Below are 23,864 nucleotides of genomic sequence, written 5' to 3'. Positions count from 1 at the left end.
CACAATGACGAGAGAGGTTAACAACAACAACAAAAAACTTGGCCAGAAATATTGTCTGAGGGGCTCAAATGGGTGTAGAACTTGGTATTTCTTTTAACTCATTTTGTGTAGATACTACTACTAACTTTTATTATGCAATTGTCTAAATTTCAAAGTACTATAAATGTAATAAAATATTTAACATCTTGCCATGTAGCCTAGTTTTCTGGGTTCCTTCAGTTCATTTCCTTACGTAATGTGAGTAAAAATTTGGAATTAAGTACTACTACTTTGTATTATAATTGGACATCTTTGGTGACAATATTGTTTCATGTAATAATTGCTGCACCTTTTTCTGTTTGGTGCCTTGAAAACGTATTACCAGCACTTGACTGTTTCTGTGAAAATGTGATTCTGTGCAACAGCAGGAAAATAGTTTCCCATAAAAGTAAAACTCATTTGTTTTTCACCAATTTATAAATATGAAGACTATTTGCCTACGGAAGGATATATTCCAGGGATGCTATGTATCCTCTTTTTCCTAATGCTTTGCGTTTTCGAGGCAGCTTAACACTTGTTGGATGATGTTTCTTCTTGACATTCTGTTTCCTGCTTGCTAGCAGAGAGTGAGGAAGAGGATGACCTTGAAATGGAAGTTGAAGATCAAGATAGTAAAGAAGCTGAAAAGCCAAACATTAATTTTGACACCAGTCTGCCAACATCACATATGGTATGTGGTTTTTCTATGTGCTTTCCACAGCATCTTAAGCATCCTTGTGAAGAGGTTTTGATCCAGTTGTATGTAAATATACAGGCTTGGATTTAATTAAAGGTTTTGAATAAATGCAGTGGCATTCCTAGTGTTGTCAGGTTACTTAGACTATTCTTTCAAATATTGTCCCAGGAATCCCTCCTTTTAGTTATAGTAGTAATGGAATAGAGACCAGAGGTACATATAACTAACTTGAACTTCTACAAGAAACAAATGGTGGGTATTTAATTTAGCGCAGTTCTAGTTGGTGATCTCCGTCATATACTTAATGGATCAGGGATTATATCCTAAGAATGGCCGCAGTTGTCACCCTTATTTTCAGCATAGAATCGAATGGCTACTTGAAGCCACCACCCTCTCATGTATAAGTGGGTCTTCCAGAGTAAGGTTGTGGCATTTTGACAAAGCAGTAAGTGTTCACAGCTGTAGCCTCTGGTGTGCCAGTTCTGTCTGAAAATAAGACTTCACACATCCAGTAAAAGTATATCAAAGTTTCAGAACTAATTGAAAAATCTTCAATTTAAATATAATTCAAAGTTTTTACATGCTGAAAAGGCCAGGCATTTTAAAAAAATCAAATACAGTAAAAACTCAAGTTTTCATAAACTTGAATGGGCACCATCTCTAGATAGCAATTTGCAAAATTACGTTTATTGTAAGGCCAGCAGAACAACCTGTAAAATATTCCTTTGACATGAAAATGTTGCAGGATTCCTGCACTATTGTCCTTTAAAGATGCTTGATCATGCACATGTTAATTACTGAGTTTAGGGCTTTACTACCACCATGAATAGTCCCTAAGTACCCTTTAGGCTTTGTCTAGACTAGGGGAAAAGGTGCTTTTAAAAAAGAAACATGTTAGCCAACTGATTTTAAACGTTACTTAGCATCTCGGTACTGACTGTGTTTAATACCTTTAAAACATATTAGCTGGTTGTGGATGACAATAGTCTGGGGTTCACGAAAACCAGTGAAGTTTTTAAGGGTATTAAACCAGGTCTACACTAGGTGCTAAGTGAAGTTTAAAATCATAACAGCTGACATGGTTTACATATATTATTCCTATCCCTTCCACTTGTCTTAGAGTGTTACTAAATCCATGGGCATTTTAAAAAAGCAACAAAGAGTCCTGTGGCATCTTACAGACTAACAGACATATTGGAGCATAAGCTTTCATGGGTGAATGCATGCTGACGAAGTGGGTATTCACCCACGAAAGCTCATGGTCCAAAACATCTGTTAGTCTGTAAGGTGCCACAGGACTCTTTGTTGCTTTTTACAGATCCAGACTAACAGGGCTACCCCTCTGATAACGGACATTTTTGTAACTTAAGTGCAGCTTGCAGGCCAGAAGCCCCTTATGGAGTGCTTGCTGATGAGCTGCAGGGAGCTGACTGATCATTTGGCAATGGTTCTCTTGCTCATTTCTAGCTGCTAAAGCATTATATATTTTCCTAATATTACTTTTCCATTTAAGCAATTGATATAGTTGCCACAGGAATGTTACGTGATCTCAAATGTAAGATGGGTACACATGATTGTGAATGTGAGGGAAGGTGACCTATTAATATTAAGATGCAGTCCACAAAGAATCCCTGTATTAGTCCATTGGAACCAGTTTTTTATAATCTTTATTCCTTCGTTGTTCAATATTTTTAGAAACTTTGCAAATACTAATATGTTGTCATCTCCTCAGGCTAGACATTTGGTCTTGCTTTATACCTACTAAGCACCAAAACTACTTGTAGCTCTCAAAAGTAATATGCTGTGATATTTATGTTTTGCTTTACAGTATTTGGGTTCTGATATGGAAGAGTTTCACGGGAGAACGGTGCATGATGACGACAGCTGTCAAGTGATTCCAGTGTTGCCCCACGTGGTGGTGATGTTGATTCCTGGACAAACCTTGCCTCTTCAGCTTTTTCGCCCTCAAGAGGTTAGCATGGTGCGGAATTTAATTCAGAAAGACAGAACCTTTGCCGTTCTTGCATACAGGTAAAATACTCAGTAGTTACTGATGCTATGAAGCTTATGTTTTATCACTGATTTCTTTGGGCAGAATATTAAAAACAGATGGCTGAAACACTTCTGAAATATATTACATGTTTTAATGGCTTATAGAGTTGTATGTTAGAAAACCAAGTTTGCCTAATTATGTAAAGATTTAATGGGTTTGTTTCATGACATCATCACAAACATAATCCCCTTTGAAATATGGAGGGAAATACATTTGGGGGTTTTTTATGTGAATATTTTATTGGTTTCATTAAATGTTTGAATGCAGTGCCCCTCTTTGCTTAAAATAAAAAGTCTCAGGGTCTGGAACAAAAGGACACAAACCAGAGGTTAGCTTCTTATTTTCTAGAACTTTATTTATTTAAAAGTGTGTTTTGCCTGTGTAATCGAAAGAATGTATTTCTGATTCTCTTTTCCCCAAATTAAAACCACAGACTGCATAACTTATATATAACATACTTAGACATATGATTCAAATAGAGCTAAGGCAAATGAGGAGATATTGGAGCTACTATATGGGTGTGTGTGCGCGCGTGTGTGTAAAAGAGAGAAAGAAGCTTACTGTGACTGCCAAGATGTCAGGCTTTTCTCATTGCTTTGGTTTTTAGCTGTCCCTTGTCTTTTTCCCCCTTACTCCTAACTGGCTCCTCATCAGTTTCTCCCTTGTTTCCCCCTTCCCCTGTCATAGGCAGTGTACCCTGGAAAGATGCTCTCCTTGCCACGTGCCTCACCTCCATTTAAGAGCTGAGGGAGTCCCCATGAGTCCTAGTTAAAACAGTCAAATTGCAATAGCTCCTCCTTCCTTCCCTTTTTCACCCCCCACCTGCACCAGCCAAAGAGATGTTCCACAAGGGATTAGAAAGGAGTAGAAGTATGGTTTGCTTTCTGTACAGTAGCTGATGTGGGGAGAAGCCACTGCAGCCCCTCAATATCTAAAGGTCTTCTCGAACTCCAGCAATCTTGGTCAGATCTTGGGAGTGTTAACCAAGGTTCCTCACTTCAGAATCAAGTCCTGCCTATGGATTGCCCAGACTGGTTAAGAATTTGCAGGTTCCCCCCCCCCTCCACTAGAGATGTTACTAGATCATACTGGGGGCAAGAGAAGCTATTTTCAGAACCATATAGTCTTAAGAATTTGTTAGTATGTTCATTATCAAAATTTTAAACACAGAATTGTTTTTGCCATGATTATGTCATGGCAGAATCATTCTCCTTGCAGATCAGCCGTGTGCTGAGTCTGAAGGGGTTTTTGCTAAGTATTTTTGAATGATTAGTAAACACACAAAATAAACAAAATTAGACTTTATTTTTTAAATGAAAACAAATATTGCTTCCCCTTTGTAATAATTCAGATAGCTGAAGAGATTTTCCTCCTCAAAGTTTAAAAACAAAAACAATTTTAAGCTTAGACGAAGCATGGATAATTTCAGCTCTAAAGGAGACTTTTTAAGAAAGTGATGAATGAGTGAAAAATGGAGGTGGGAGGGTTAATAGAAGTTGAGTGAACACTACCTACCGTACAGATTACAATATGTATCTTATACTCTTTTTTAGCAATATACGTGAAAGGGAAGCACATTTTGGAACAACAGCCGAAATATATGCCTACCGAGAAGAACAGGAGTTTGGAATTGAAACAGTCAAAGTGAAAGCAGTAGGAAGACAGAGGTTCAAGGTGCTTGAAATAAGAACTCAGTCAGATGGGTAAGAAAATAGATAATGTATGCATCTCTGTGTTCAGCAAAACTAGTGACTTCCAGCACTTTTTGTAATTGGTTGGTAAAATATGACTCTGAAGAAATTTTCCCTCTGAAGAAAATTTTTACTGTTCCCAATGCAACATTTTCACTGTAGTGCTGGGAAATCATGCCTCTCAGGGTCACTGAACTGATTAGTTATTATGGATCAGGCTGTATTTTTAAGGTTGCCTGACGCTGCCTGTTTAAGATCCTGTTTTCAGTAGACTAGAACTTTACAAAATGTTTACCACAAAATGGTTCATCCATTTCTGAAGTGAGGCTAAGGAAAAATACATTGATTTGCTGTGTTAAATTTTTTTGGCAACTTCTTCTTTTAAACGATTTACCCACCGCTGCTTTGCAACAGGGACTTGAAATTTGGCCAAGGGCATGGCCTTTGTGTCAGGAATGTGCTTTTGGCCATCCCTATGAAACACCCCCAGATTTGGTCAAGTTATAAGCCCTTGAAAAATTGCAGTTCTCACTTGTTCAGTAGAGATTTCTTAGATTTTAGCAGCTAAATTCCATCTCTGCACATATCCCCGTTCTGCACATGTGTTATGAAATAGTATGTGATAATGTAATTATAGACTATTTTTTCCACAGGACCCCTGCCTCTGCATTGAGGGTGAATCAGGGTTGTATAGGGAAGGAGACTGTTGCCTGTAGGACCCCTGCTTTGTTACAAATGTTTGAAGGTTTGTAGTGAATGAGGCGGGGGATTGCAGGAAGAAAAAGAATGATGTCATGGTTAAGTCAGCTGAGTGTTGTCCTGGAGAATTGGTTTCTATCCCTGCCTCTGATGGTGTTCATGTGTGATGCTACTCGAGTCACTTAAACGAAACTTGGTTACTAATTGTGAGTTCCTCATTGTCATCCTGACTAAGTCTCTGGAGTCTGATTTGCAGAAGGTGCTGAGGACTCTTAGCTACAACTGATGTCAATGGGGGCTATGCTTTGAATGGTATTAATGGTAAATACTCTGGGGGGAAAAAATCAGGTCCTCAGCATCTCAAATGGGGCACCCCAAAATTAGTGGATACTGTTGACCTTAATCTCTGTGTCTCGGTTTCTCCATCTGTAAAATGTTAATGATGATATGCCTTCATCTCACACAAGTATTGAGGAAATAGATTAATTAATGTTTATGAAACACTTAGACACTATAATGAAGAGCACCATAGAAAAGCCAATGAGGAAGTTAATTCTGTCTTCAGAGCAGGGAGGAATTAGTGTGCAATAAATAAGGCCTGGGGCTACTCATTGAACAGTGAGGAGAAAATAAAATGTTGAATAGCTGCTCAATAAGTAAGCACATCCATCCTGTGCACTGAATTAGGCAGAGGTCCTGTGGAAAAAGTAGTATGTGATCATGTAATTAAAGACTGTATCACATACTCACAAGAGAAATTAAAATTGCACAGGCAACCTTTATTCTGGCATTTCCTAACTTTTGAGTGCTTGACGTTGCAACCTTAATGTTGTTTTTTATGTATCTACATACTGTTTCTAATAATTTTTGCTTTTTCTTATTTACATTTTAAATGTTTTTTAAAAATTGTGTTAACTGTTCTAATTGAGAATTTTAAATTCTGACATATGATTTTTGAAATGGTGGGGTTATTTTTCTGACCAGTAACTCTGCAAAATCACATCTCTGGCATGTTGGCTAATATACCATTATCAAAAACAAACATTCTCCATTCAGAATTTACTGATCAGTTTTGTTTCACTCTGATAGCAGTGCCAATACAGCCAACAGGAGTGAAAAATAGTAAAAAGTTGTTTTTAGCATTAAAGGAAGCCCTTATTACACCTCTACCCCGATATAACGCGACCCGATATAACGTGATAAAGCAGCGCTCCGGGGGGGGCCGGGCTGTGTGCTCCGGCGGATCAAAGCAAGTTCAGTATAACGCGGTTTCACCTATAACACGGTAAGATTTTTTTGGCTCCCGAGGACAGCGTTATATCGGGGTAGAGGTGTATTTGGCATATTCACAGGGCTCAGATTGATTAAGAAGGTGCAATATTTATAGTGATCTTTTTTAAACCATAGTTACACTTTAAGTTAGGGACACATGGCTTAAACTCCCACATAGATTTCCACAACCACTGCCTGTCCATTAAATTCTCTCTGGAACACTCCCACACTAGCATCAACTTCCTGGACACCACAGTACCGCTTCGTTCTGGGTGACGGATGAGTCAGACAGGCTATTCACTCCCTCTGGTCTCCGTTCGTCCTTATCTCTGGGGTCTGTAGGCTCCTCTGCATCTGAGTCGAGGTCATCATCCTCCCTCTCTCCACCGTCCGACCTGCATCGAGGGCAGTTGATGGATCATTATGGCTACTAGGATTGGTGCCCATCTTGCGATTGGGATGGAGGCGCCTGGCCCAGCACCTACTGGCCACTAATGCCTTATCCATGTCAGTGACCTCTGTGGAATCCATGGGTACTCGGTTGTGGAGGTCCCGCTTTTCATCTCACTTAAAGGGGAGATTATGTGCCAGATCTGTGGTGGTGACCATCAGTCCGCCACAGGCCCAGGCACTGACAGTCCTTTTCCCCGTGAAACCTCCAGAGTCGTCCTGTTTGGGTCCGTCACCCCTGTAATGGGATTTGGCTTTGGCTTGTCTTTGTCTCCGGATGATGCTGTGCTACCTGACTTATCCTTACCTATAGACATCCTATAGCTGTCTGCCCCTGGGAGAATCCCTATCAACAATGTGATCCTTGAACTGGCTACGTCCCTCTGGAAACACTGGTTTCATTATCACCTGAAGCTAAGTGCATGGAAAAGTGCTGATTCATTCCCATGCAGGGATTTGAGGGTTTTACTCTCATCTCACCCCAAATTCCCTAGCTGTAACTGTGGTGAGTGACAGAGCCTGACAGGGCAGGTTTAAGTCCACCCCCAAGGCTAGGGACTCTAAACAATTTGACCTCTTAGGCAGGAAGATTTACACCTCCTCTGAAAACATCCACTCAATCTGCAGCGGCAGTCAAAAAAGCGAACAGAATGTTGGGAATCCTTAAGAAAGGGATAGATAATAAGACAGAAACTATCATATTGCCTCTATATAAATCCATGGTACGCCCACATCTTGAATACTACGTGCAGATGTGGTCACCCCATCTCAAAAAAGGTCTATTGGAATTGGAAAAGGTTCAGAAATGGGCAACAAAAATGCTTAGGGGTATGGAATGACTTCCATATTAGGAGAAATTAATAAGACTGGGACTTTTCAGCTTGGAAAAGAGACAAGTAAGAGGAGATATGATAGAAGTCTATAAAATAATGACTGGTGTGGAGAAAGTAAATAAGGAAGTGTTTATTTACTCCTTCTCATAACACAAGAACGAGGGGTTACCAAATGAAATTAATAGGCAGCAGGTTTAAAACAAACAAAAGAAAGTATTTTTTTCACACAATGCAGTCAATCTGTGAAACTCTTTGCCAGGGGATGTTGTGAAGGCCAAGACTTAACAGGGTTCAAAAAAGAACTAGATAGGTTCGTGGAGGATAGGTTCATCAATAGCTATTAGCCAGAATGGTCAGGAATGATGTCCCTAATCTCTGTTTGCCAGAAGCTGGGAATGGGCAACAGGTGATGGATCACTTGATGATTACCTGTTCTGTTCATTCTCTCTGGGGCACCTGGCATTGGCCACTGTCGGAAGACAGGATACTGGGCTAGATGGACCTTTGGTCTGACCCAGTATGGCCACTCTTATGTTCAACACTGGCTTCTACCCAGGACATCTTGGAGTACCTGTTATGCCTTCAGTCGTTAGGGCTTGCACTTAGTTCACTGAAAGTGCATCAGGCCGTGATATTGGCATTTTATCTCCTTGTTCAGGGAAAATCAGTCTTCTCCAATGCCATGGGAACAAGATTCTTAAAAGGGATCCTTTGTCTACATCCTCTGATTCAAGAGCGTGCTCCCCTATGAGACCTAAACACAGTCCTAACAGCTCTGATGGGTCCTTCTTTCGAGCTCCTAGCATCTTGTCCCTTTCCATTCTTGTGTCAGAAAAGATGTTTCTGGTAGCAATAAAATCCGCTAAGGAGATTGTGTGAATTGCAGGCCCCAATGGCAGATCCTTTTTATGCACAATTCTCCAAAAACAAGGTGACTTTATGACCACACCCAATTTTTTTTGTCTAAAGTGGTTTCTCAGTTTCATTTGAGCTAGTCAGTATATTTACCTGTGTGTGGGTTTTTTCCCCCTAAACTGCGTTCAGCTCCAGAGGAGCAGTGTCTCCATACCTTAGATGTCAGGCATTATTTAGCCTTTTATCTGGACGGGACTAAACCATTTCGTGCTTTGCATCATTTATTTGTGTCATATGCAGACCACATGAGGGTTCAAGCAGTCTCTTTGCTGTCTCCAAATGGATAACATCCTGCATCAAGATGGCATAAGTCTCCTCAGCGGGTGCGAGCTCATTCTGTGAGGACTCAAGCAATGTCCATAGCGTTCCTCAGTGACATTTCCATATTGGACATATGCCAGGGTGCTATGTGGTCATTGATACATTCGTTCACAAACCATTACCCCATAACCTCATATTCCACAGCGGATGCAAGCTTTGGTAGTGAGGTCCTGCAGTCTGAGTTTAGGTAGACTCTGAGCACCGCCTGCTGCAGCTGGGGGACATGGCACTTCTGCTTGTGTCACCTAAGTGGAATACACAGCTGCATCTACTTGAAGAAAAAATGGGTATTTGTTGTAACTGTGGTTCTTGGAGATGTGATGGAGACCTGCATCCCCTCTGCATCAGAGTCTTCTTTCTGGGCATTCAGTGTGAAATTACTCCATTGGCGCCTCCTTCTCCACTGCATTAAACACTAACTTCTGTTCCTTTACTTTACCAGTTCACAGTTTAGCTTTCCCATAACTTAATCAATTTCTTATCTTATCTCACTGCTTTGTGACTCATCTCCTTCACTCCATCAATGATGTCAGCCTCTTTTACCAGCTTGTCATTTCTCCCATAATCACTTCTCACCTTCTTCCATGCTGCCCATTATGCATTAAACACTATTTCCTAATCAATTTGCAAGGCAGTTCTCTGTCCTCTGTTATGATGCCTGTGGTTCACTACATAATGATATTGGCTAGGTTGGTGGCCTGTAGGTGATTCGTTAAGACCTCTTGTCTGCTTATTTAAAAAAAAAAAAATTTAGACACTTCTAAATTGTGCACTCAGTTGAAAATATATGCAACCTTGTATTCCTGGTACTGTCACCCATGTATTCCACTTTCTCCTTCTCCCATCAGGGATGCTGGAACAATTTGTGTAGTGGGGATGCTCAGAGCCATTGAACCAAACTGTAAACCCTGTATACAATGGAAACCACTTCAAGCCAGAGGGTGCGTCAGCACCCCCACACTCCTAGTTCCAGCACCTATGTCTCCAATTATTTTCTACACCTTGTTGGATCTTGTCTCTATTTAAAATGTAACCACTCTGGGTTAGAGACTGTATTTTGCTATATATTTGTACAGAGTGCTGCACTGTCCCTACTGAGGACTATGGGTGGTACCAAAATACAAATAAAATGTACATTTAGAAATGAGATTTCCTGTCTACCCACTTAAAAGGAACAAAGTAAATGTTTGCATTCATTGTTCAGTCCAGCAACATTCTTTTTAAAAAGAAGCATTAGAATATCAGCTAATCATTCTGTTACTTTATAGTAACCTTAAGTAAAAGATTAAATAATGTGTTGCCATTTACAAAGACCAGTACTGCTCTGCTGTTCCTAACCGTCTAATTTTTTGCGTATCTGTCACTGATCATTTGAATTTTGAAACAAGAAAGTTGTTGTTTGAACACAAGATGGCAGTACACAGTTAACCACAGTAGCAATCACATCTGTTATGAAAATTGACTATCTGGAGGTGGCAAAGATACAGCTGTTGTGTTCTGCTGCTAGAATATTTTACTATGGCAATTACATTCTAAATGTGATTTAGAAAGTTCATTATTCCACAGCAAAATATGAATCAAGAAAATGTGAAATCTTAAGGAATTTGTTTTTTAGGTTTTTAGAACTAACTCAAGATAGGGTCTAAAAATTATCTACAAACAAGATATTGTTTAACTTTTTAAACATTAAATTTATTGGAGTGCTTCAGATCTTGTAATATAGTCTCCAACACATGTTCAGCTTTATTGCATGGTTGGGGAGGCATTCTCATATTTGAAACTGTTCCCTGCACTTACACCTTGTACAACAGATACATAGTTAATAACTCCAGTGTGCTGTATTAAACTTCCCTAGTGTGACCTTTGAACCACAGGGAAAAATCAAAGGTTACCTAAGTATATTTCTCTTGAACCTTTTTAAACCTTTCTATTCTTTAAGTCACATGAAGTGACTATCAAAAACTAAAGGGTGCCATTCTTTTTTTTTATTGCTCACTTTCATCCTATTATTTATCTTCAGTAAATATTAAAATATCACTTTACAATATGATCAGCATTTGTAGTCAAGGCAGCAGTTACTCCTAAAAATATGCAATGGGAAAGTTTTACACACATTAAATATACCAGAAAAAGCATAAATCTAAGTCTCATGCCTTTCTTGTTGAATTGAAACATGTGGAATCACACTTTTAAGCTGACAAATTCATTTAATATTTTAGCATTCTTGATGCTGTGACAGGTTGGATCACAGAAACCCCCTGGGAGCTTCCACCTGATGTGCCCAGACTACTTCTACCCCTGCTTTCCCTGCCAGCTCAGGACTCCAGCATCCTGTCTTGCTGAGCCAGACACACTCGTCTGCTCCAACAAAGACCCAGGGTCTGAATTACTTGCCCCAAAGCAGCTAACAGAAGTGTTCTTGTCTTTAACACCCAGATGCCCAACTCCCAATGGGGTCTGAACCCAAATAAATCCGTTTTACCCTGTGTAAAGCTTATACAGGGTAAACTCATAAATTGTTCGCCCTCTATAACACTGATAGAGAGATATACACAGTTGTTTGCTCCCCCAAGTATTAATACATACTCTGAGTTAATTAATAAGTAAAAAGTGATTTTATTAAATACAGAAAGTAGGATTTAAGTGGTTCCAAGTAGTAACAGACAGAACAAAGTAAGTCACCAAGCAAAATAAAATAAAACGTGCAAATCTATGTCTAAGCAAACTGAATACAGATAATCTCACCCTCAGAGATGCTTCAGTAAGTTTTTTCCTCAGACTGGACACCTTCCAGGCCTGGACACAATTCTTTCCCCTGGTACAGCTCTTGTTCCAGCTCAGGTGGTAGCTAGGGGATTCTTCATGATGGCTCCTCCTCTCTTTGTTCTGTTCCACCCCTTTATGTATCTTTTGCATAAGGCGGGAATCCTTTGTCCCTCTCTGGGTTCCCACCCCCTCCTTCTCAATGGAAAGACACCAGGTTAAAGATGGTTTCCAGTTCAGGTGACATGATCACATGTCACTGCAAGACTTCATTGCCCGCTTGCTAGCACACAGGTATACAGGAAGACTTACAGGTAAAACACAGCCATCCGCAGACAGTTGTCCTGGTTAATGGGATTCATCAAGATTCCAAACCACCATTAATGGCCCACACTTTGCATAATTACAATAGGCCCTCAGAGTTATATTTCATATTTCTAGTTTCAGATACAAGAGTGGTACATTTATACAAATAGGATGATCACACTCAGTAGATTATAAGCTTTGTAATGATACCTTACAAGAGACCTTTTGCATGAAGCATATTCCAGTTACATTATATTCACTCATTAGCATATTTTTATAAAACCATATAGACTGCAACGTCACAGATGCATTAGACTGTTAAGAGAACAGAACGTATAAAATACTTTCCTACTAAACAGTGTTCCTGGTAGGGGGTGTGGTTTTTTTTCTTTTTCTAAGTACAGTGGCCTTTTTGGGGAGTAGGTGACCTGGTGTATAAGTGGGGTATTAAAAGATGATTACCATCTGTATCCTATTTTTGCCGATTTTGAATTCTAGCTAATCACATAAGGTTTAGGGCTTAAAGAATGTAAACTGCTTTTCAGCGAAACTTCCTTTCCGAGAGTTTGATATGTATTAGCTGACTGTTACTTTAATACCAAAAATAACTTGAGGAGACAGATATCTAAAAATATAATGCTGAGGTGGTAGAATGTTCTGCTGTGACTCTACTTCCAACCTGACTTCAGTTCTGATCACAATTCTGATACATATCCTATGCCCTTAAAAATCTTGAGGATGCTTATTTTGTATCTCATGATAAAGGAAGCTAACTCAGAAAGGAAGAAAGTAACCATGCTGAAAGTTTTAGGTGGTGGTTTCCACATTCCTGCATAAAAAGATGTGATAAAGGAATATTCATTAAGTTTAAAGAAAAAAAAATAGAGATTAAGAAATCGAACTATTCTTAAAAAGTGATACTTTATTCAGTATGTTGTTTTGAAAATGTGGGATACACTCGGCACCTAAAAGTGCTTCTGGTGGTTTGTTTATTAACTGGAACAAATTTCAATGGACCACACCTTTTGAATATAGCAAAGATGTGTTCTGTTTGCTTTCAAATACATAAGTTCTATGCTATGTAGTCACAACAGTAATTCAGTTTATACAAGTGAGACTTAAGTAACTTTAAAAATGTAATGAAATGGCTTCATGTTTGAAGTTTTACAGTGCTGCATCGAGGTTTGTTCTTCTGCACATATTTACATAGGCGGTGGAATCCAAACTGTTGCTCTTCTAAATTTTTTATATATAATTTTTTTTTCTTTATCAGAATCCAGCAGGCTAAAGTACAAATCCTTCCTGAGCGAGTGCTGCCTTCGACTATGTCAGCAGTACAGCTGGAGTCTCTCAACAGATGCCACATATTTCCTTCTTCCAAACCTACAGCATGGCAGGACCAACATATACATCAATGGTGGCAGAAATATCAAAAGGTCAGAAGCTAATTGTGTTTTTTTTTTGTTTTTGTTTTGTTTTTGTGGCATTTCAAAAATCAATACGTTCTATCTGTGCGTCTTTAAAGAAAAATGCACAAACTGGGACCCTATATGTCAACCTTCTGCTGTTGCAGTAGATTGTGTGGGTTGTTTAGCAATGGACAGCAGTGGACAGATACACATTTTGTATTAGATTAATTAAGTCGTATTTTAATTACCATGTCATTGCTTTGGGGGAAGTAATGTATGTGTATATCTTGCTAAATTGCTGGGAAGGTATAAGGATTTTCTACATGGGGAAATTCACCAGCAGAACTATACTATTACAGTTATTCTGCTATAATTATACTGGCATAACTCCCCATGTGGACACTCTTATTTAGGCATAAGAGTGCCTTTTTATTTACATAGCTTATGTGGCTAAGTCCACATGAAATCTGTTAATGTTGTGGTGGCACTTAAAAAAAAAAAAAAAAAAAAAAGTAAGCTAAGAATCCGAGGCTCCCAAGACACATTTACAAACGCATTCTGTCTATTGGGATGGTCAGTGTTAGGAGATTGTGGTGATTGATACATAATGAGAATTAAATCTAAGGGCTTGATTTCTAGTTCCTCTCACTAAGATTTACTTTTTTTCCCCTCATGTTAGTTCCTGTCATCCATCAGTTTCTTTCCTCTTTCATTATCATCCTGACTTCTAGTACTTCAGGTGAATTATAGACCAGTCAGCCTAACTTCAATACTGAAAGATACTTAAACAAATTATTGAGCAATCAGTTTGTAAGCACCTAAACAAAATAGCCAGCATGGATTTGTCAAGAAAAATCATGTCAAACCAACCTACTTTCCTCCTTTGACAGGATTACTGGCCTACTGGATGGGGGGAAGCAGTACCTGTGATGTATCTTGATTTTAGTAAGGCTTTAGAAACAGTCCCACATGACATAAACATTTGCTAGTTTGCTTATGTTAATGTTCTGCATTGTGTTTCTGGCCATTTCTGTAAGTGTACCTGGTTTGTTTTTTCTAAACTAGACTTCTTTATCATGTACATAATTGAACCTCACTAATCTAACGCTGAGAGCTGGGGATAGGGTCAGCAAGTTGATATGTTGTTCTTTGTGGGCAAATAGAAGGGCTTCTTGACATACCCTGGGCTTAGCTTTGACTCGAAAACTATTGGCCATCAGTGCTGCTACTACTGCCTCTGCTTCTGTCTTGGTGCTGCCGCCATGGCTTTGGTTTGGCAGTAGGAGAGAAGAGGGATGTGGTAGCTGATTTGTAGTGGAAAATTTTAGAGTGCCATCATTTCCTGTCTTTGCTCTGTGACTGGGTAAATTCAGCTGAAGGGCAGAGGTGGCTTCTTTTTGTGGCTTTATTGATCTGTGGGAGCACTGAGAGCTTGCACCAGTGGAAGAGCATGAGGAGCATCTGCAAGTGGTTTAATCTCCTTCCAGGCATTTGATATGTGGGTGAAAGGTAATCCATGGGTGACACTGTATTCCTGTAGTTATCCACAGGGAGGCGACTTCCCCAACATCGGAACTTCTGTGTTTACTTCCTCACTGAACAGCAAACTTGGAAGTCTACTTTCCTTTTGCAGCTGTGCAGTTTAACAAAGTGCAAATCAGCGAGGTTCCATTGTGCTTAATTTTTTGTATTTAAATACATAGTTTTTTCCTTTCATGTTAGGAGTGGTGATCCTAGACCATAGATGACAATCTCATAGGCTGGATGCATTTTACTGTCTTCTACTAAATACTGTAAAGGAAATTATATAAATGAGGTTCATGAACAGGCTGACAATATAATACAAGAAATAGAAGTTACTTGGTCTTTTTTAATAAATTGACAGTGTCATGTTTTAAGATCAGAGGCCCCTAAGTGTTAATCCAATACAAATTATGATAACATGCCCCTTTCTGAATAACACAAGAATCCTGAATATCCCAAACTGATATTTGCTTAATGCCTTTTTGCTTAAATATAATCCTGTTTCACCCTCGTTACTGAAATGAATCAGAAAGAAGGTAGGGCATAGCTGATTGCAAGTCCCTCCCTCCCTGCATATGTTAATCAGGTTGCCCCACACTTTTGCAGTGAAAAAAGGTGCTTTATGGCCAGAGTTCATCACCTGCAGAAAGTAACTCATCAACAGAAAATGCAAATCCAGCCTTTCTGAAGACCAAACCTCTGCAGGAATCAAAAGAAATCAGGTGTGTAGTGCTCCTAAAATTCCTTGCATCTCGATTTTCCCACCTGAGAAGTTGGTAGTTAACCCCAAGAAGCTGAAATATAGCCTATTTTTGAGCACATTCATGTTGTAATTACATATCTCTTCATATATTCTCAATATGATACCCATGTCTGAAATTATATACAAAATATTTCTGCATACTTCAGTGCCTAATAACCTGCCCAGTAAATTATGTCTACCAGAGAACTACAGTATTTGTATTTAACCCATTTGTTTTGGACAAATTCTATATACTTCTAATGCTACTTCATTGTTCTTGGCATATGTTCTTGGCATTTGTGTTGAACACAAATATTTCATGTTCAGAAGAGCTAGTATGTAATTTTTGGTTACATATTTTGAAATTTAAATTCAGAACATTAATTTGATTTAATGCAACATTAAGGTTACATATTTAAAAGTCAGGAGATGCAAAACGTAAGGTTCACATAGAAACCTTTATTTGCCTATGTTGCATATGCTCTATCTGTAAGTTCTAATAACAAGTGAAAGAGAGCATAGTATATATGAATTGGTGTTTCTATGAGAATCTTAACTATTTTATTTCCTCCTCTCCTTTTTAAAGATGCAGCTTTATGCTGCTGAAACTTAACTTTGAGAATTGAATTCACTTTTTTTTAAAAAGAGAAGAGGAGAAACTGCTATTGCACTTTAATAAGGTGTTGGTCATGATTGACAGGAATTTAACTTCAATTTCACTTATTTCCCCAGAGTATGCTCCACTGGTGCAAATCCTATCTCCTTCCCTATGCCGTGGAGTTGCACCATTGCAGCTGTGCCAATTGGCTGAAATTTCAAAAGAACCTAAGGGTGTGTCTTCACAGCACAGTTAGCTCTAGTTATGACTCAAGTCTTGCCCCTAACTCGATTCCCGTCCACATACAAAAACCTCTCCCTTAAATTAAGAGGTGTTTTAAGCTCAACCTAGTTGGCCTATCAGGGAAGTGAGTTGAAGCTCAAGTGATGCTGATGCTCAAGCTAGTAATGCAAGAGCTCAAATTACAGTAGCTAATGCAATCACTCTGCTAATCTAATCAGTCTGTACTGTTGCTGCATGTTTGAATTTAATAACTATTTGAGATTGTCAAATAACAAGCTCAAATGGAATTATGTAATCAAAGATTTAATCAGAGATTAGTTCAACACCATCCAGAAAGAAAAGATATATTACCACCTTTGATGTAAGTTAAAGAGCTGGCCTTTGTGTGTCTCTCCCCGGTATAACTGGTGGGATGATGGCAGGTTTCATTTCCCTACCTAATTCCCAATATGTCTTATCTTTTTTTATGGGGTACGAAACAAAGAAACCCCTTTTATGGATGGAAAAAATATTTTCCTATGATTGATTTTTTGCCATATTTTATGTTTTAATGTTTTTGTTTACCTCATTACTTATGGAATTTCCTTTATGGTATTTGTAGGCTACATTGATAAGCAAAAAGGGAATTCTAACCAAGTCACTATTCCTGACAACTGGCAATTCCCCAAGACATCTTTTAATAGATCCCCATTTCATCATTGCAGAAAGCATCTGCAATAATAATTGTTCCTTACCAAACAGTCCTGCCTATATCTCTGTAGACTCTTTTGATAGTTTGAGGGGGTCTCTTTCCTGGACATCTGTCTTCCCACAGAAGTCTAATATACAATCATAAGAAGTTCCTGCGTATAAGTCACTCACAGGTTATGGACCAATACTCTGGCCTTACTAGTCAAATGCACTTTGCTAACACCATAAAGAATTTGGGAGAATAGATAATATATAAATGACTTATAAGGTAAGAACCTCAGAGTTACGACACCTCAGGAATGGAGGTTGTTCGTAACTCTGAACAAAACATTGTGGTGGTTCTTTCAAAAGCTTACAGCTGAACATTGATTTAGTAAAGTTTCAAAGCTGTATTATGCAGAAGAAAAATGCTGCTTATAACTATCTTAATTTAAATGAAACAAGCACAGAAACAGTTTCCTTACCTCGTCAAATCTTTTTTTAATTTTCCCTTTATTCTTTTTAGTAGTTTACGTTTAACACAGTACTGTACTGTATTTGCTGTGTGTGTGTCTGCTGCTGCCTGATAATGTATGTCCAGTTCCAAATGAGGCGTTTGGTTGACCAGTCAGTTTGTAACTCTGAGGTTCTACTGTACATTCTTATAAGAGCAAAACTAACACATTGGTGACCTGGTCTGGTCCCCAGCTGCGAGGCTGTCAGTTCTTAGCTAATGCCTGCAGCCTGAGTAAGAACTAGCATCTGGCCTGCCAGCGTCACACGTACATCTCAATGTTAGTACTTTACAATATTGGCTGTCAAACAATTACAGACAAGGTACAGACACAGTGAATCAAATGCTTTCCATTCTAAAGAAAGTGCTAATACAGTATCTTTAGATGTGTGAACTCAACCTTGCAACAGCCTTATTGTTCAGTCTTCCTGTTCCATTTATAACAAGTGCTACAGATGCATGTAACATAAAATGGGGTGTTCGCTGCAGCAGGTTCACAGTGTGGGGACGTTGCAATTCCGAGCATTCATCTCCAGTACAAAGTTGTCCATGTAATTATGGAAACATCACTGCAATGCTTTATATAAACACGCAGGGCTTTTCCATTCTACTCATATTTGCAGGGAAGCAATGGCTTTGTGGGAATGGTGCATTCTCTCGTGTAGACTCTCTAGTTATGCATCTATCAGGGAAGAACAAGAATCTGATGGGCCAGCTAAGCAAAACAGAGTAGATACCCATGAGTGGTTACTGAAAACATCAGTGATACAGGACATCTCCATACGCTGGGGGCACCCCCACCTCTTTACAACTAAATAGAATGCAAAATGTCAAAAGCTTTGTTTGAAAGCAGTGAGACACATTTTGGATGGATTCCTCATGTCCTGGAGCCAGTGTCTCTTCTATGCCTTTCCTCCTATAAACCTAATATGCTGGATTCAAAAGGCAAACAAAACAGGACAAGGCAAAGATCATTTTAATGGCGCCCACATAGCCCAGACAGCAATGGTTCACAGACCTTCTGTGCTTTTCAGCAGTGATCTGCGAGAGACTACCTCTTGCTCCAGATTTGCTGACTCTAAAAGATGATCAAGTCTGTCATCCAGACCTGAGCTTTCGCCACCGGAGTGTTAGGACAATGGGTTTTTAACTGACCTTGAACTATCTTGTTCCACTGCTGTTCAGAGCGTGTTAGAGAACTTTAGGAAAGGATCTAATAGAAAATGTTGCAATTAAAAATGGAAAAGGTTCACAATGTCGGCAGATAATACTGTAATAATAATAATGTCCCGTACAAAGGCCTCAATCCATTGTATACTCGAGTACTTTCTCCGGCTCAAAATATCATACCTATCACTTTTTTGTTTAAATATGGTCCATTTATCAGTCACTGTAATGAGAAATAAATTTACACGATTACCGGAGATTCCTTCCCCTGCATCAGGGTCTCCCATGCTTGACTACCGTAACCAACTGGACGTCGGTGGAATCTCAAACAGGTCCTGGCTTGCGGCATAGCTCGACTCCCTCCTCCCACTCCCAGTTGCATGTCCCCCATCCTTATTCTTGCTGTTCATGTCCGGGGCCTGTGATTTGGGCTCCTAAAAGGTATCCACAGTAGTGTGCGGGGTGGTGGTGGGGTCTCCGCCAATATGGCCTACAGCTCTTTGTAAAAGCAGCAGATCTGTAGCTCAGCACAGGATTGACTGGTGGCCTCTTCTGATATGCCTGACACTGTTCCTTTGTTTTTCATGTAGCACTGGTACTGATCTCGGTTGTACTCCTCCTCCTGCATCCACCTGCAATCTGCTTGTAGATGTCCATGTTACATAGCTGTGCTTGCACAGCCTCTTTGCCCAGGAGGCCAATATGTCCTGTCTACTCCAAGCTGGAGCACATCTGGAACATGTAGCTGGCATGGTCATCTGGGCAGTTGCACCAAACAACAGATAGCTGCTAGGTGTGCTCGCCACGATGGACAATCAGGAAAAGGCATTTCAAAAATTCACATGGTTTTAAAGGGGGTGTTGGCTTCTGTTCTTCAGCACTGGAATGGGTTACCTAGGGAGGTGGTAGAATCCACCTTGACAAAGCCCTGGCTGGGATGATTTAGTTGGGGATTGGCCCTGCTTTAAGCAGGGGGTTGGACTAGATGACCTCCTGAGGTCCCTTCCAACCCTGATATCCTATGATTCATGACCCGTGGGCAGTGCAGTTCACAGTTGTGACCAGAGTGGTTAGTGTCTGGGTTTGTGGGACAGCTGCTGGAAGGACTGCTAGGGTCAACATAGGTAACACAAAAAGAACAGGAGTACTTGTGGCACTAACAGGAGTACTTGTGGCACCTTAGAGACTAACAAATTTATTTGATGCATCCGAAGAAGTGGGCTGTAGCCCACGAAAACTTATGCTCAAATAAATTTGTTAGTCTCTAAGGTGCCACAAGTACTCCTGTTCTTTTTGCGGATACAGACTAACATGGCTGCTACTCTGAAATAGGTAACACAGTGTCTACACTCATGCTGCATCGACCTCAGTACGTTGACCATGGCTCAACACTGCTCAGGGAGATGGTGTTACTGTGTTGGCTTAATGGAGAGCATATGTTAATGGAAGACAAATTGAAATGTAGACATGCAGAGCTAGGTAGACACAGTGGCTTACGTTGACTGAACTTTCTAGTGTAGACGAGGCCAAAGGTACCAGTTAGGAGCGGTTGTGGTGTTTGTTTTTTGGAGAGTAAACCTCTGTCCATTAGCAAATGGAGAGAGACCCACCGTACTCATTTCTCATATGCCAGTGAACAATATAAAGTTTTCAAATTATTAGAATAAAAACAAAGAAGGAATTTTTGGGTTGGTACCTTCACATGCCAAGATTTCTGAAGGAAGATTATTTGAACTAGTAATATCCCTGAAAATAAGGGCTTATAATTAAATGCTGACAGATTTTTAGCTAGACCATTGCAGTAGGTGCAACTGTTAAGACACCCACACTAGTTTCTTTAAAGAAATAAAATAAAATGCCAGTCCTGTGTACTTGAGTTCAGTATCTCAGTAAAAGGTCCCTAAGTGTGTAATGACCAAAGCATTTTCAATGCAGAAATCAGTCATAATAGATGACCTTGTTTTGTGTTGGGGCATCAGCCTTCCTAGAGAATCATTAATTCCCAGGAAGTAGCCTGTGTCTTCCTCATTATTGCTAATATTCTTAATCTCTCTCATTCTTTTTGTTAATTCCTTGAAACAAGCATTCGCTGCAGAGATTTGATTTGTTTTTTGAACAACTGAAAAACAGTGTGTTACGGTTGGACAGGTTGAACATTGAAAAATGATGTTGCTGAGCCTTTTCCCTTTCATGTTGTTTCTCTGAATCCACTCTCTATGTTGTAGTGCCGTTTCTTTAGAGCAGAAATCAAGTGATCCTGTTACTTGTTTTCACATTTGAGAACAATTCAGCTAACACAGGTCACTCTTGACCGTAGAATTTTACTGTAATCATTGTGGTTATGATTCGTTCTACATCTCAAACTGTGTGTGTGCAGTCTATTAAGTAGAGTAAAATCTATTCTATTTCTATTTTTTAGGGTCTTATACCACAATCATGGTATCAATAATGCAATTATTATTTGATTTTAAAGGCACTTCAGTAATGTTACTCATTATACCTTCAGTGAATACATTCCCAGTGCTTTTAAGTTTTCCTCATCTTCTTTTGACACATCTTTCCCATTCCACTTCATTTAAACCTGAATTGTCCTTAACAGAACACTGTTAAAGTATGGTATAAGTATTTTTATGCCATACTTAATATATCTAAATTGAAACAATAAGTGCCTATGTTGTTTAAATAGGCTTCCAATAGATTGGGAATAAGCATTGATATTTGGTAAGCATTCTTGAAAATGTTTAGCACTAACGATTGCCACATAAAAATATTTTTACCTTTCAGTTAGTATTTAGATAGCAATGGACTCATGACTTGACCACAGTTTTTTATTTAATATGAAATGTCCTTACTCAACAACTGTTTTACTATGAGGAAGCACTCTTTGGATCTACTTACTAGACTACTACAGGGCTGAGACTCGGGCGATCTGGATTCTGTTTCTGGCTTGTCCACAGATTTTTGTGTGTGTTTAACTTGTCATTTGGGGACACTGGCAACTTAAAAATCAAACATCTATGTGAGTACTTTTACCTGTGGTTTTTACAAGTATCACTTACCATTGCTAATTCTTTAAAAATATTCTTTTGAAGTCAGGGGGACAGTATACACCAGCTAATTATCTGGCCCATTGTTCTCAATTTTTTTTAGTTTGCATGTGCATTTGGCAGCATTTGGTTATAATAATTTCATTGTTTACCCTGTGTAGTCTGTCAGTTTCCCCACCCCCACCCCCCATTGATGGAGGGGATCATTCATATAGCAACAGGAGAGGGATAAATATGTTTAATATACAAAAAAGTGATTGTAAAACCCACAAAAATTAACAATGGGCTAATGGACAGGCAAACTACCTGAAACTACTGATAACTTTTTATAAAACTGACTAGATTTGAAGGTGGTGATGTATCTTTAAAGACCATGTCTGCTTGTTGATTATTTGTCATTAAATGAGATTTAATTTCTGTTTGTTTGTTTATTTGTAAATCTACAACGTGGGTACTGTGGATCTTAATACATTTGCAAAATATTTTGAGATTTTTGGATTGAATATGCTAACAAGTCCCCAGTAGTGTTATGTTGATTGACATTTCAAGGCATTTTTAAATAAGTAGATGTCTTCCCAGATAATTTTCTCCTCTCCCTCCCCTATATCTGTTTGTACAAGATCTACAGAAATATTATGATTCAAAAGTAAATGTTATGTTTTCTGTTTCAGCGGAAGTTTCACTGTGCTAGTTTGACTTCTTGGCCTCCATGGCTCTACTCTTTATATGATGCTGTAAGTATAAACCAGATCTTACCCAGGTATCTATAATCAATTTTATGCTTTTGGGTATTTCATTATTAAGTAGCACAAAACCATATAATCTATTTTTATTTTGTGTTTTTAAGTACTGACTGTGGCATTATCAAAACATTAGCCAAAATGACACACATTTTAAAATATCTTTAACAAACTTACACATATTTACTGCAAAAATACTCAACACAATAACAATTTTTGTTTTTATTTCCAAATCAGTAGCTTGGATTTTTATTTGCTATCTTATAGTCTTTGTACATGAATTATAGAAACCGTGGACCCCCACCGAATGTGACCTACCCTAATAGTTGATCCAGTACTGAAAGGTTCACTTTAATTAAAAAACTACACATTTAGAATCTTTAATCAGCACTAAATTAATCAGATATTCCCCTTCCTCCCAGTAAAGTCTGTTCAATCTTTACCACAATCATTATAAACAAAACAGAATATACATCCTGTGAAGAACTTGAGCACTACCAGCCCTGGCTGTTCGTGTATTACCTCATCTATGAAATCTTGTGGTCCCACTGAAGTCAGTGGAAGTTTTGAAATTGACTTCAGTGAGACCAGGATTTCACTCCTTGTGTCCTGTCACAAGAGGAAGGAGGGGGGCAGTTCTGCTACCAACCACCCTGATACTACCATAGTATAGAAATCCTTTAAAGGTAGTTAATTTCTTTTCCAAACTGATCAGTTCTCTTGTTTCTGAGAAGTGTTCCCACCTTGCCTGATGGGAAACCTAGGCTGATTTTTAACTTATTAGCTCAAAATATGTAGACATGTAGATAAACTGTCTTTGCGCTAAGTCTTTTAAAAGATAATGTCCACTAGAGGCCAATAGCTCACTCCCCATTTTGCTTTTATTTTAAAGGGGAAAAAATATGTATTTAAATTACGCTTTTCTTCTAATGAAAGGAAACCTTAATGGAAAGAGTCAAGTGGCAACTACATGAGTGGGATGAAAATCTTAAAGATGAATCTCTTCCATCAAATCCAATAGGTATTGTAAAATTATGTTGCTTGGTTTTCAGCAAATTTATATTTTCTCCCCTCATATTTTGTTAAAGGTAATGATCTTTTTTTTTTTTTTCTTGCTGGCTAGCCCACGACTAATACTGGGAAGAGATTATGTGTACTGAAAGCATGTACTGGTCCATTAACAAAGCACCTTT

The 23,864-nt window shown here is 38.9% G+C and overlaps 1 protein-coding gene across 1 annotated transcript in view; it reads left to right on the top strand.

Moving 5' to 3' along the window:
- The first annotated feature begins 420 nt into the window (after positions 1–420).
- The window catches only part of CRBN (cereblon), a 37,680-nt gene continuing 14,236 nt past the window's right edge, over positions 421–23,864 (top strand). Inside the window, exons 1-6 of the mRNA XM_024196008.3 lie at positions 421–709; positions 2,544–2,746; positions 4,322–4,471; positions 13,292–13,454; positions 22,603–22,665; positions 23,608–23,692. Of these exons, the coding sequence (XP_024051776.1) occupies positions 629–709; positions 2,544–2,746; positions 4,322–4,471; positions 13,292–13,454; positions 22,603–22,665; positions 23,608–23,692 (745 nt within the window). The 5' untranslated portion in view covers positions 421–628. The remainder of the gene's footprint in view (positions 710–2,543; positions 2,747–4,321; positions 4,472–13,291; positions 13,455–22,602; positions 22,666–23,607; positions 23,693–23,864) is intronic.

Source organism: Terrapene carolina, unplaced genomic scaffold (assembly GCF_002925995.2).
Source record: "Terrapene carolina triunguis isolate 2854851 unplaced genomic scaffold, T_m_triunguis-2.0 Scaffold89, whole genome shotgun sequence".
NCBI lineage: Eukaryota > Metazoa > Chordata > Testudines > Emydidae > Terrapene > Terrapene triunguis.
This window is presented reverse-complemented; position numbering and strand designations above follow the sequence as displayed.